Source organism: Podarcis muralis, chromosome 2 (genome assembly GCF_964188315.1).
Source record: "Podarcis muralis chromosome 2, rPodMur119.hap1.1, whole genome shotgun sequence".
NCBI lineage: Eukaryota > Metazoa > Chordata > Lepidosauria > Squamata > Lacertidae > Podarcis > Podarcis muralis.
Genome location: NC_135656.1, coordinates 21,857,215 through 21,870,753, shown reverse-complemented (window position 1 = coordinate 21,870,753; position 13,539 = coordinate 21,857,215). Strand labels below are relative to the sequence as shown.

At 45.9% G+C, this 13,539-nt stretch overlaps 2 protein-coding genes across 4 annotated transcripts in view; one reads left to right on the top strand and one right to left on the bottom strand.

The window, feature by feature from the left end:
* The window catches only part of DGKA (diacylglycerol kinase alpha), an 81,051-nt gene extending 73,931 nt beyond the window's left edge, over positions 1-7,120 (bottom strand). The window contains exons 1-2 of one of the 2 annotated variants that reach the window (XM_028712369.2): positions 5,312-7,120; positions 2,764-2,831 (exon numbers count right to left, since the gene is read on the bottom strand). In XM_028712369.2, coding sequence (XP_028568202.2) covers positions 2,764-2,831; positions 5,312-5,314 — 71 coding nt within the window. In that variant the 5' untranslated portion in view covers positions 5,315-7,120. The remainder of the gene's footprint in view (positions 1-2,763; positions 2,832-5,311) is intronic. The other variant, XM_028712386.2, reaches the window with a different exon arrangement.
* A 125-nt stretch (positions 7,121-7,245) lies between these two features.
* On the top strand, positions 7,246-13,337 carry PYM1 (PYM1 exon junction complex associated factor). 2 transcript variants are annotated; one of them, XM_028712406.2, is made up of 4 exons: positions 7,246-7,597; positions 8,604-8,714; positions 10,188-10,281; positions 12,353-13,337. In XM_028712406.2, exons 1-4 carry the CDS (start codon positions 7,444-7,446, stop codon positions 12,864-12,866), a joined length of 873 nt encoding a protein of 290 aa, XP_028568239.2. In that variant the 5' UTR covers positions 7,246-7,443; the 3' UTR covers positions 12,867-13,337. The 2 variants fall into 2 exon arrangements, with proteins under 2 accessions (XP_028568239.2, XP_028568250.2); XM_028712417.2 differs by lacking the exon at positions 8,604-8,714.
* The last annotated feature ends 202 nt before the right edge of the window (positions 13,338-13,539 follow it).

Sequence of the window (13,539 nt, the reverse complement as noted above, 5' to 3'; positions counted from 1 at the left end):
GAGGGCAAGGAATCGATCAGGATACTAGCCACCCTACCATCTCTTACATAGTGTCTAAGATGTGGAACATGCATCACCACTCAGATAGTGAGGAAAGAACAGTGAATCACTTTGAAATAGTTCCCCTTCTCCTGTGGTCTCTAGCACTGCTCAAAATAAAACTGGAAAAGAGGCTCAGCCAGATTCAAAGGGTGAAACCTACCTCAGTCTACCCCACAAACCTCAGCATCCAAAGATCAAGTTTCAGCTCTCCTATAATCAGGTATTTCATCAGTGTGAATGCTCATAAGGTTATTAAACTGAATTTTAAAAAATTGGCTTGTGATGCCACATTATTCCACATTTCAAAATAGATAGGAAATTATATTGCAATGGTCCATTTTTGCAGGTATAGAAGTTCTTGAGCTGCTCAGGATTCCTTGGTAGGCAGAACAGAATCTTATTATCTATTGTAGAGAAACCAGTGCTGGATTAGCCTTTCAAATGTTCCTAGTACAGTGGTACCTTGGTTTACAACTATAATCTGTTCTGGAGGTCCGTTTGTAAACCAAAACAGGTTGTAACCCAAGGTGCACTTTCGACAATTGGGCCTCCAAAAAAAATTTGTCTGTAATCCAAAAAAAAAAAAAATGGGTTGTAATCCAAAAATGGTTGCAAGCCAGAACATGCACTTCCAGATTTGACGTGTTTGTAATCCAAAATGTAGGCAAACCAAGAAATATGCAAACCAAGGTACCACTGTATCTTCAAACCATCATGGCAAAACCAGCCACTCACTACTTCAGCCAGGATACTGGCAATTGCCTCTGAGTAAGAAGCTGCTGACAGAGTCACTGGGGAGCCATGCCAAAAAGAACTCACAGCATTGTACGTCCTGCATATGCTGCTCTTCCAACAAATGTGACTTATAAGGGTCAGGACAGGAAAACAGTACACAAGATGGCTGCAAAATAAAGCTGCCAACATTGTTTCCAGTCCATGATCTTTCTGCTCCTAACAGCTGGGTTTCATCTGACAGTTTAGGTTATAGCCCAGGACAAAAACATCATCATGCTGCTCTGGGGCCTTTGCAAACTTTTCCCCCAGCAGCTTTTAGTTTATAGCACAATGAGTATACAGTTAATACTCTCTCGGGGCAAGGGTTCCAGCGTCTTCAATAAGATTTAATAAGAATTCTTTTGTAGGGATATAAAACTGTCCCAGAACTGAGCTTCAATATAGGACAAATTGTGATCGTGCAAGTGTTATAGGCATCACCAATGGAAAAGATTTCATAAGTTATTTAGTATAGTTCTCTGCAACAACAGAAACCCTTATGCTAAAACTAAACCTGACCTGCATATTTTTCCATGCACCTGCCTCTTTTTTTCTGCCAATAAAAAGCAACATTGGGAGCCTCTGTTTGAGCAGCAGGAGTGATTGAGAAAGGTGCTCAGTGGTGTGAAGTCTACTTCCCACATTAAAAGTATACGGGGTGTATGTGAGGGACTGGGGTGGCAAAGCTTAAGTTCTTTTATTTAGTGTATGCTTGGGGTTTTTGTGTCAGTGTCACTTGGGGAAGTTCTCTTTCTATTCGCTTGTTATGTTTCCTTGGTGGTGAGAGAGGTTGGGGTGGCCTAGGGTGTGGCTGATCATCTTTGGCTGGCTGTAGTGGGATTTGTTTGTGCGTGGGTAAGGGGGGTTGTCGGGTTAAGTTAGCCATATTGAATCGTATGCTGTTGGTGGGTTATAAGCTCTTTATAGTGTGAGTGGGCATTGTTATCTTGGAAGATGTTCAGTAGGGCCAGTTCTGGGGTGACTTCTAGTACCTGTTTAGTTATTTTGCTTATTTCTGGTATGACTGCGCACACTCCTTTTCTGACTGGGTCCTCAATTACTTGGTTTGGTGGGATCTGCTGGTTCAGACACAGCATATGTCTGAGAAGACCCCAGGAGCGATCATAGGGAGGAGGTGCAAGGAAAAAACTGTTGTGACATTTATTTCTTTGGCAACTTGGAAGGACTGTTGTGGGATCCAGAAACGGCAACCTGGAGCTCCGCTGACCACTTAACTCAGGGGTCAGCAACCTCTTTCAGCAGGGGGTCAGTCCACTGTCCCTCAGACTTTGTGGGGGGCTGGACTATATTTGGGAGGGGGAAATGAACAAATTCCTATGCCCCACAAATAATCCAGAGATGCATTTAAAATAAAAGCACACATTCTACTCATGTAAAAACATGCTGATTCCCGGACCGTCCGCAGGCCGGATTTAGAAGGCGACTGGGCTGGATCCGGCCCCCGAGCCTTAGTTTGCCTACCCATGACTTAATTGCTCTCTTCTCCATCAGCTTGGAAGCTTTTTCTGAGACGCCTGCGGGGTATGACAGCATCCTTTGTCGTTTGAGCATCTTTATCAAGATGCTAACAGATCTGTCTGCCTTTGATCAGTTGTGCTTCAAGGGAAGCTCACCAGTCCTCTGATTCTTTAATATTTTCCAGCCCAGATAGATGTTAACCAAAGGATCTCACAACAGTAATCTCCCTGCAGGAGCAAGGACGCATAAGAGAATCAGATGCACCACAAGAGCATCTTGGATGGGATGGCTTTCAAAGAGGGCTAGACAACTGCATGGAGGAGAGGCCTATCAAAGGCAACTAGCAGTGATGGCTATGCTCAGCCTCCCCTGCTGGAGGGAGCAATGCTTCTGAAAAGTACTTGCTGGAAACCACAGACTCCACAAACGTGTTTCACAAGGACCCCTTCGTTCCCTCTGCCCCAGTACCTGAGGGTCGTCACATCTCTCCAGGGATTTGGCCAGAACAAAGTATATGTTGGGGAAAGGCTCCCTCCCTGCGAAGAAAATGGAGCAATCAGCAGGCACCTGGCTCCCACCCATGATAGCAGCAGTCTGGCACATGAGGTTGGGGGACATGGGAAGGAAGCATTCCTGTTGCATAGGGCATTCAATTGGCATTTCCACCTACATGAACTCTTAGCCTCCCCCCCCCCCCCTTGTTCTGGCCTGCCTCTCTCCTAAGGAAGATCCAAACTCTTGCTGGAAGCCACTGGTGGGGAAAGTGTTCCTATGATTCCCAAATGTTTCAGAAGCATCTTTTTGTTCCTTTAGCTGATTCATATAATCATAGCATGGTAGGATTGGAAGGGGTCCAAGGGTCATCAAGCCCCGGCAATGCAAGGATCCTGCCCATAGCCAGCCCCGTCTGGGCTCCAAACTCCAGCCTTCTGGTTACCATTGCAATTCTTGACGGTGTGGAGAAAGGGGAGAGAGAAATGTGTTGCTTACACTCTCATAACACTGATATGAGATCCACACCATGCAGTCCTTTCAATAACTAAAGTCTCAAGGGCTGTCACATGGAGCAAGCTTGTTTTCTCCTGCTCCAGAGGCCCTTAGGGCCTGAAGCAGTGACTCTCCTTCCTTGGAGGTTTTTAAGCAGCGCTTGGATGGCCATCGGCCATGGATCATCTAGTTGAGATTCCTGCATTGCAGGGGGTGGGACTAGATGATCCTCAGGATCCCTTCCAACTCTACAATTCTATGCTGGTATCTTTTAAAGAGCATCCAATGCACCTTTAAAGCACATGACTTCCTCTGAAATGATTCATGCCATTCCCTCTCACAGACCTACAATCCCCAGAATCCCTAACAAACTACAATTCCCAGGATCATCTGGGGGAAGACACCTGGTTTTTAAAACAGGGATAGAGAACCTGCAGTTTGTTCACCCCCATTTCCTAGGAACCAGGAATGGGAAGCTCAAGTGCTTCTAACAGTATGGCTATAGGGAGCAGCGAGTATAAATTGTATCAGAATTAGTATGGGAATGTTAAGGAGGGAGGAGGAAAGAGGTTGTGGAATTCTGGTGGTGAGTGATGATTGGTTGAGGATTTGAAAAGGAGTTTGAAAGCGAGGCAGTTAAGAGTCAGTTCAAAGCAGTGGGTTCTAGAGGGGGTGGTTGGGCAACTAACTATTCAGTTTGAGGATCCGTCGTCATTTTTGTAATAAAGCAGCATATAAGATAAAGAGAATTTAAGGCCATAAGCTTAGGTACACACACCATCCTACAATCATTTAGAGAATCATCCATACAGTCTTGTTTAGTGAGGGTGCAGTACCTAGGATCTGGAACAAACATTGATATTTTATTTTCTAATTTCATAGGTTTATGTTCTGGTCCTAATGATGTAATAGGGGTGGGGGCTCTTTAAATACTGGGGGCAGCCACACACTCCTTTTCTTCTTTAAAAAAATAATAATTTCCCCTTGTTTTCAAAAGCACATGTATTGTCTCTTTTCTTCAGGTTCTTCAGTTACATTGTTGTGAGACATTGGTGTTATATGCAGTATAGAGTTGGGAAGAAAAGAGGGGAGGGGAGTGAACCCAACCCTCCTTCTGGGCACTCCACTGCTTTAGGCAGTTTTAAGGTAAAGGTAAAGATACCCCTGCCCGTACGGGCCAGTCGTGTCCGACCCTGGGGTTGCGCGCCCATCTCGCTTAAGAGGCCGGGGGTCAGCGCTGTCCAAAGACACTTCCGGGTCACGTAGCCAGCGTGACAAGCTGCATCTGGCGAGCCAGCGCAGCACACGGAAACGCTGTTTACCTTCCCACTAGTAAGCGGTCCCTATTTATCTACTTGCACCCGGGGGTGCTTTCGAACTGCTAGGTTGGCAGGCGCTGGGACCAAGCAACGGGAGCGCACCCCGCCACGGGGATTCGAACCGCCGACCTGACGATCGGCAAGTCCTAGGTGCTGAAGTTTTACCCACAGCGCCACCCGCGTCCCTTTATTATCGCCCAATTCTGAAACCAGAACTCAACCAGGCAAGAAGAGAGAAGGGAAAAGACTGGGGGGGGTTGCCTTCCTCTCTGTACGTTTCTTTTGTATGAGAGGTAACCCCTCCATCCCTTATGTAAACTGGCAAACGTGCTTAAACCTGGTCCTCACTTTGAAGCTTCTTTGAACAAAGTGGTCCTGACTTCTGAGACAATATATATCTTTTCATTTTAAAAAGGAATAGTTATCTTTATCCCAATGTCAAAATCCTAAGAACCACAGCCAGCCAGCCATTTTAAAAACAGGCTAGAGGGTTTCCCTTTCTCTTCAATATGGCCATTGTTACAGAAAGTGATATAACAGATAAAAGGGGTGGTTGATGAGCACAAAGGCACTACCTAAACTATTCAAAACTGTCTTCCCCCTGTATGTTCAACAGTCACAACTGGGTTATAAGAAACAGGTGTACAGTACAGTGCAATTGCATGAAGGTTTGCTGAAAGGTAAGTCCTATTGAGTTCAATAGTACTTACCATATGGTTCTGAGAAACTATTCTGTTCTGGCTGACTCCTCTCTGGAAGAGAAGATCTTACAATTTCCTTACCAGGTCTGGAAACTGGCAGAATTGCTGTAGCCATCCCAATGTTATAATCTTCTTCTCAAAGTTCTGCTTATTTTTCAATGAAGTTGCATGTTCATGTCTGGTAACTTTACATCATTTATTCACTGTTGTTAATTTTGAACCTGATTTTTATGTATAGGTCACATCACTTCAAATTTCCTCACTGTGTAGATGTCATGAGCAGGCTGTCCATACCATTTTATACCAGTTCATTTGAGAAATTCTATCCCAGGAAAGAATTTTCTACAAATTATCTTCCTTGCCTGCAGATGTTCCTTTCAAAGTATATTTGGCTCTTGTCTGCAGGTGTCCTGGAATCTGGATATCCTCAACAGTGGGCATTAATGTAGAGTGTGGGATACAATTATTTAAAGTGCATAGTAGAACAAAGCATTGGGCTCAGTTTTCTGTGGAGCCCCTATATCCCTATGGTTCTCTTCAGACAGCACCACTTCCACAATCATTATCGCCACTCTTTTATACCCAGTGCTTTCAGCATGTCTTTTTCAGTAGTTTATCTGCAAGCATTTGTGTTTCAATAGAAATTCAATGTTTGACTACCTGGCATGTGAGGAGGACTTTGCACAATGGTCTATGCACAGCCCTGCATCTGAGGAATAGCCTAACTACACCACATGTTCAACTTAATTCAGTGCTATTGTTTGTAATTAAATGAGCAAGCTTGTCTTTATAGAGAGAGTTAATTTCCACTCATGGAGATAATCACACAACATTAGGGTTTTAATCCAATCAAGAGACTTTAAGGTACATAGGGAAGCTTTTCAAGCCTGACTGATAAATCTTGAGTTTGGAAGCACACCGTTATCAAGTTGAAAACCAGACTCTTAAAAATGTCTGTTGCCTTTCAAAATGTTCTGTTGCTGTGGATAGTTCTAAAACGTGAGTCACACAATACAGAGCCAGGATATGACATTGTGGTGCCTGAGGCATTCAATGATTCCTCCTGTTTCATGTACAAAAGCCACCCAGACTGGCAGCTGACTCTACATCAACACTGGTGACAGACCACCACCACACGTAAGGGCAGCAGGCTAGCTTAGGTGCCACAGTTCACACAATTCTTTTTTATCTCTGGCCCTCACTATGCCACCTGAGGCAGCTGCCTCACTCTTCCGAATGGCAGGGCCTGCACTGTTCAGATTCGAAGTCTGAGGTACGTGTAGGAATGTTTTTGAACTCCACAGAAGACAATCATGGGCTTAAGACACCACTCTCCTAAGGTGCCCAGTCCTAACCGTCCTTACTTGAAAGCAAGTGCCACTGCACATGGAGATAATCTTTATTGCCTAGGATTTCAGTTATGATCTCCCTTATTTATTACTGCACTTTGCGACTTAACATTTCACAGCGTAACAGTGAGAATCGTTCTGCACTTGGCAACGCTCTCCCTGCTCTTCAGGTACTTAAAATGTCCACAAACATGGATTTTCGAAGTCCCGGAAAAGATTTAAAACGTTTAACAAATGGGCAGAGGAAGATGAGGAAGGGCGAAGGCCCCTCCTTTCTTTGGACATTTTTGACCGGCCTCCACCGACGGCCCGTTCCTGTCAGAATAAGGAACCCAGGCAAGGGCCACTTAGGCCAGGATTGGGGAACTTGCGGCCACGTAAGAACCTCCTTCTATTCCAAGTCATTCCTCCAGTTAACGTAGTTCTGTATTGCCAACACGGGCTGGCAGCAACTCTCTGTAGTTTCAGGTCGCAGCTTTTCTCCAGCCCTACTCGGGTGCCACTGAGCCCCGAACCTGGCGCATGCAAAGCATATGTCTTCCTAACTCCAAACCATCCTTGGGCTGAGGCCAATGGGAAGTGGGAGACACTGGGCGTCCCAACAGCACCTGCAGCGCTGCCTTAGGGGTAAAGTTGAGGACTCCGCTTTCCACCTCAGAAACGCGGGGTTTTGCATTCTGACGTGCTTATGACGCTTGTCGGCGACGTCTCTCCAGCCCCCGAACTTTCCGAAACCCTAGCAACGACGCCGTTAACCCTTCAGCGAAGAGAAGGCGCTCCCACAAGAACAAAATGGCGGCAGAACTGCTTTCTCTTCCCCCACCTCCTCCCCGCCCGCACACTCTCTTCTCCTCCCAATTACGCCATATCCGGAGGCGGGAGGCGACGCGACCGGAAGCTGGTCGCGTTTCCAAGATGGCGACTCCCTATGTTACTGATGAAACCGGTGAGTGGCGGGGAGCCGCGGCTAGGATGGGAGGGGGGCTCTCGGGTGCCGGCGTCCCCCTCCCCGCCACCGCCACCACCCTGCCTCACGCCAACCCCGACAGCTGCCTCGCCCCGCCCCACCCCCCTCCGGCCGCGGTGCTCCTCGGTTATCCCCGACATGACGCCCCTCCCCTTCTCCATCCTTGCCCCGCCTTCCCCTTCCATTCGGCTCCGCGACCACGCCCCCTCTGAAGGCCTTTCCCGCTCCCCGGTTGCGGCTTATCCCGCGCTGCCTTCCGTTGTGGCCACGCCCCTTGGCTGCGGTGGCCACGCCCCCGCGGCCGTTAGAGCCGAACCTCCCCTCAGTCGCCTCAGATCCATCTGGCCGGAGGGCGGAGGCGGCCTCTCCTCTCCGCCTTTCGTTAAGGACCGGCGCTATTGAGGGACAGCGATGGGGGTTAAAAGCATTGCCTGCGTCTCGCACTCTGACCCCTCCGTCCCTCTTTATATGAGGACAGTGATGGTGTATAAATCATGAGACCCTTAATATCAGGGTCCTGGGTTCGAATCCCACGTTGGGCGAGAGATTCTAGCATTGCAGGGGTTTGGACTAGATGACCCTTCCAACTCTACAGTTATATGGTTCTGACACTGCATATGGTGACTCTACCTGGTCACTCCCTCCAGTGCTGGATTAAACCCTGCGGAGGCCTCCAGGCTGTTGAAACCTTGCAAATGATCTCCTAAGACGTTTTTGTCATTTTCTTTCAAGATCACATCAGTGTTATTTTGATCGTTGTCGCAGGGCCCCTAAAAATGCCCATTTGGTAATCCGGCACCACCCTCCATCCCCATTATGAACTATGTGGAAGCAACGCTTATAGCTTTCAGTGAAGCTACTCCCTCCCTGCCACCCCGTATCTTAGCTTTTCCTCACACAGGTATCCCCTGTTAAGCCAAATGCTGCTAGGGTTTTAAGACTGCGAGTGATTACGGGCCTCTTTTCTCCCACACCCAATACCAAGAGACCAGATGCAAAGTAGGAAACTTGGATAGTTGTGCAGAAGATGAAATTTCAGCAGGGATGGAAAAAGCTGCTGCTGCTGCTGCTGCTCTTTCTCCTCTAACAAATCAAGGTACAGAAGAAGCCTTTTCCTCAAATACATGTGTAGTGGCAAGGCTTCGTTTTATTTCTGTTTGCTTACTGCATTTATATCCTGCCTTTCCTCCAAAGAGCTAAAGCAGCCCCTGTGGTTGTCCTTTCCTTTATTTTATTCTCACAAGACCTCTGTGAGACTGAGAGGTAGTGACTGGCCTAAAGTCAGCCAGAGAACTTTGTTGTTGAGTGAGGATTTGAACCCAGCCTCTCCTATCCTAGTCATGCTCAAACTGTTATGCTGCTTAGGCTCAAGTGACCAGTGAATAATAATAATAATAATAATAATAATAATAATAATAATTTATTATTTAAACCCCGCCCATCTGGCTGGGCCTCCCCAGCCACTCTGGGCGGCTTCCAACTGAATATTAAAAACAGTACAGCATCAGACATTAAAAACTTCCCTAAAGAGGGCTGCCTTCAGTTGTCTTTTAAAGGTAAAATAGTTGTTTATTGCTTTAACATCTGCTGGGAGGGCGTTCCACAGGGCAGGCGCCACTACCAAGAAGGCCCTCTGCCTGGTTCCCTGTAACCTTACTTCTCGCAATGAGGGAACCGCCAGAAGGCCCTCAGCGCTGGATCTCAGTGTCCGGGCTGAATGATGGGGGTGGAGACGCTCCTTCAGGGTGCATTGTGCACCCTCTGACAGATAATGGTGGTGCAGTGCTTTTTGCTTTTTTCCTACATTGCATTATGGTAGTTCCAATACTCTTCCCCATGACTTCTAGTAAATGAAATGATTTGTGCGTCAGCATATGCTGGGTACTTGCATATTTCATCTTCAATATGGGATTTAAAATACTGAACTGATTTATTCTCTGTGATCCTTGCAGTAGCCCTGTAAGTGAAGTGTTATAGAAATGTTAAATGTTCTGCAGCAAGAAATCCACTTGTGGGATAATCAGATGGGATGAGCTCTAGGGATGTTTTCACATTAATTTCTACCTGCAAGCCAATTCCTAATAGGAACATGGGAACATGCAAAGCCGCTAAATAAAGTATGGTTCAAATAACTTGACACTATAAAACCATTTCCAAAGCCAATTTCCATAGTAGCAAAATTCCTCTCAGAAAAATCAGAAATCAGTATGTACAGGCTAAAGCTCCTCTGCTGGCTAGCAAGGCTGATTTTACACCTTAATAACTGTTGATGTTTATTATTGTGGTGCTGTGTATTTTGGGTTTATGGGCCGCAATAAAGCTTTGTGTGTATATATCAAATTTAAGCATATCTTGTCTTTTGATCTTGCTTCTTTTAAAGGAAGTATTATGGTGTGATACAGATTCATTGTTTGCTGCCTTGGGTGGACACGGTCCAGAAATGTGGCTTATGAATATTTAAAATAAATGAACATTCACAGGATTTTTTAGAACGCTGAAAAGCCCACATGATCACATAGAGATATGTAAAGATAGGGTATCTTTTCACAAATATTTTTGAATGTTTTAGGGAAATACATCGCTTCCACACAGCGTCCAGATGGCACCTGGAGGAAACAGAGGAGGGTGAAGGAAGGCTATGTTCCCCAAGAAGAAGTACCTGTGTAAGTTAAGCACTCGTCTCTGCTATCCTCTCTTTCTTTCTTTTCTCCTTTCTCCAAACAATGCATTGCCCTAATTTGGTGCAAGGAAAGGGTACATTGTTTGGTATCTTCCCAACAGTACAAAGGAAATAATGTAGAAGGAAATATTGGTCTGTTACATCTGGAAATTTGTGTGGGGCCCATCTATTGTATGTCACATCTTATCTGTTTACACGTATATGTAAACACAGCTCCTAATTACATTAACACTATTTTATTTTTATGTATTTAATATAAATTTAATAAACTACTGTTAATGTAATTAGGAGCCATGTCGAGCATGTGAACAGATCAGATGTGCCATCATACATACGGACCCCACACCAATTTCCAGATGGTACAGACCTTCTGCTCCTTTCTCCATTCCTCCCATTTTACCATTTGGTACCTTCCCTTCAATCTCACCTTCAGATTATGATTATGATAAACCTAAATATCTGAAAGAGTGGCTGGGGAAACCCAGCCAGATGGGTGGGGTAGAAATAATAAATTATTATCATAAGAAACAATCTTGTTGAAACTTGTTTTTCAAGGAATATCTTCTCCCCACTGGCCTCTGTTATTGGAAATGAGAGCAACATGCAGTTCTGTTTAGACATTTTGCATATCTGCAGTTATGACATCACAAACCAAACAGAAACTCCTGCCTCAGTAGTTCTCAGTGTGAAAGTGCAGCAAGAAGGAATTGCAGCAGGAATGGTAAACACACTTGTGTTTGACTTTAGATATTCTTCCCCTCAATTTAAATAAAGACCTGGGGTGAGATCCAAAGAGCCACTAAATTAGTTCTGTGCCGCCAAAGAAGCTTGTTTCTCAAACAGCTCACTCTGCCACACACAACATACCACTTTTGAAATTGAGGGGAATTTCAAAAGCAAATTGCAATATTGTCAGGTATGGGGAATGGTTGTCATCATTCTCCCTAGGCACTCCCTGTCCACTCAGAATTAATTAATTAATTTAGTTAGTTAGTTACAGTGGTGCCCTGCAAGACGAATGCCTCGCAAGACGGAAAACCCGCTAGACGAAAGGGTTTTCCGTTTTGGAGGTGCTTCGCAAAACGAATTTCCTATGGGCTTGCTTCGCAAGACGAAAATGTCTTGCGAGTTCCTGCAGGGTTTTTTCCCTCCCCCCTCCCTTTTCCCAAGCCGCTAAGCCACTTATCAGCTGATCCGCTAAGCCGCTAAACAGCTGATCGCTAAGCCGCTTATCAGCTGATCCGCTAAGCCGCTAATAGCGCTAAGCCGCTAATGGGCTTGCTTCGCAAGACGAAAAAACCGCAAGACGAAGAGACTCACGGAACGGATTCTTTTCGTCTTGCAAGTCACCACTGTAGTTAGTTCCATCCAATGGTCAGGGACAACAGGACTAGTAGCCCTACAACATCACGAGGGTCTCAGGTTCCCCATCACTGCCCTCGGACCAGGTGCCTAATAACATTAATGTGGTTTTATCACCCATGTCTTTCTGCTTTAGAGACACCATTGATCTATCAACAAAAGGAAGCCATCTATACCAGGCAGCAAAATAAATAAATTCTGTACCTGCCACCCTGCCTTTTGTAGGTGCTGCTGCTGCTGCACTTTCCCCACCAATCAGTGTTTATGGCTTCCCCACCACCACCACCAACAAAAAACCATCATAGCTAAAAACATCCCTTTAGACTTGGGACGGGCGTTTACTGAAGCAATTACTCCAGATTGCAGTATGCACCGTCCGTCTGAGAACCCAAAGGTGGCATGGATTCTTCAGGGCACTTGCATGCAGCTGCAAAACCAGTGTCTGCCCTAAGTAAGGAGCTGCACAGACACAACATCACTCCTGCCCCAGCACTTCATGCCGCAATATCTGCTGCTTTTTTATGGAAACGAGCTGGAATTACAAATGGACAGTTCTATTATACTTTTTAGGGGCTCCCCCCTGCTCTCCTTTCTTATAGAAGCACTGAAGATATGATTCCTCCCTTCTCTCCCCCCCCCCTTTATTTCAAGTACTGATAGAAGACAGTTCTGATCTCTTTTGTTCCATGCAGGTACGAGAATAAATATGTGAAATTCTTCAAAAGCAAACCAGACCTGCCTCCGGGCCTGAATCCAGAGGTCAACACCCCGGTGGCCAGGCAAGCTTCAAAAGGACCGGAAAGTGGTGAGATAGGTCTCTCCAAGACGGCCAAGAGGAACCTAAAGCGCAAGGAGAAGAGAAAGCAACAGCAGGAGAAAGGGGACCGTGATACAGATGACCTGATCCAGTCATTAGAGAAAACTACCTTGTCAGTGACACCAGGCAGCAGTGGGGATGCTAAGCTGGCTGTCCCCGATGGGAGCACAAGGCCCCCTGCAGGCAGTGGCGATTCCTCATCTGCCACAGCCAACTTGGAGAAGAACAAGAAAATAAAAAACGTGAAAAAGAAATTGCGGCAGGTGGAGGAGCTGCAGGCACGGATTGACTCTGGGGAGATCAAGCAACCGACCAAAGAGCAGTTGGACAAGCTGGCTCGAAGGAAAGCTTTGGAAGAGGAACTCGAGGATCTGGAGTTGGATTTGTGAGGGGTTGGAATTTCCACCGGACATAGTGTGCATAGGAACAAACCGTCCCCAGGGGAACATTCTGAGAACTGTGCAACACACAGACCAGAAGAAGCTGTCTTCAGGCTCTTCCTTTGTACCTTTTATTTTATTTTATGTTGGGTGCTGTCTGAATTTTTAAAAGTATTTCTCCCAGCTATTGATGTGTTAGGTACCTGAGGACTCTAAAACCTATTTGCCACCCTCCTTAAATTTCCTCCTAGTCTCTTCCTCCCCGTTGAGGTGGGTGGCTGGGAATGTCATGGCACAGGGTTGGGGGGGGGGGTTGGCTTTCAAAGGAACCTGAGTTGGTGGAGTGTCTCCTATCTTCCTTCTCCCTGCCCCTGTATAATACTCAACACCTTTATGTTCTCTGTAGTGGCCACTCCACCTCCCATCTTCTCTCCTTCCTCATTTTTAAAAGAGATGCAATAATAAAAATTGCAGTAGTGATCTCTGCGTCTAGGATGTTCTTCCTCCCTTTTAATCCAAGCAGCCTTTTGGTCTAAAGCTTGTTTTGTTCTCCATGGTAGCAATACTTGTATACCCTTCCCTTTTTTTAAGCTGGTAACTCAGTTAAACTATTCTTTTGGGTGGCAATTGTGAAAAAGGTAAATTCAGTGTGAGGGGTTGAAAATGAAGCTGCCAATATTGT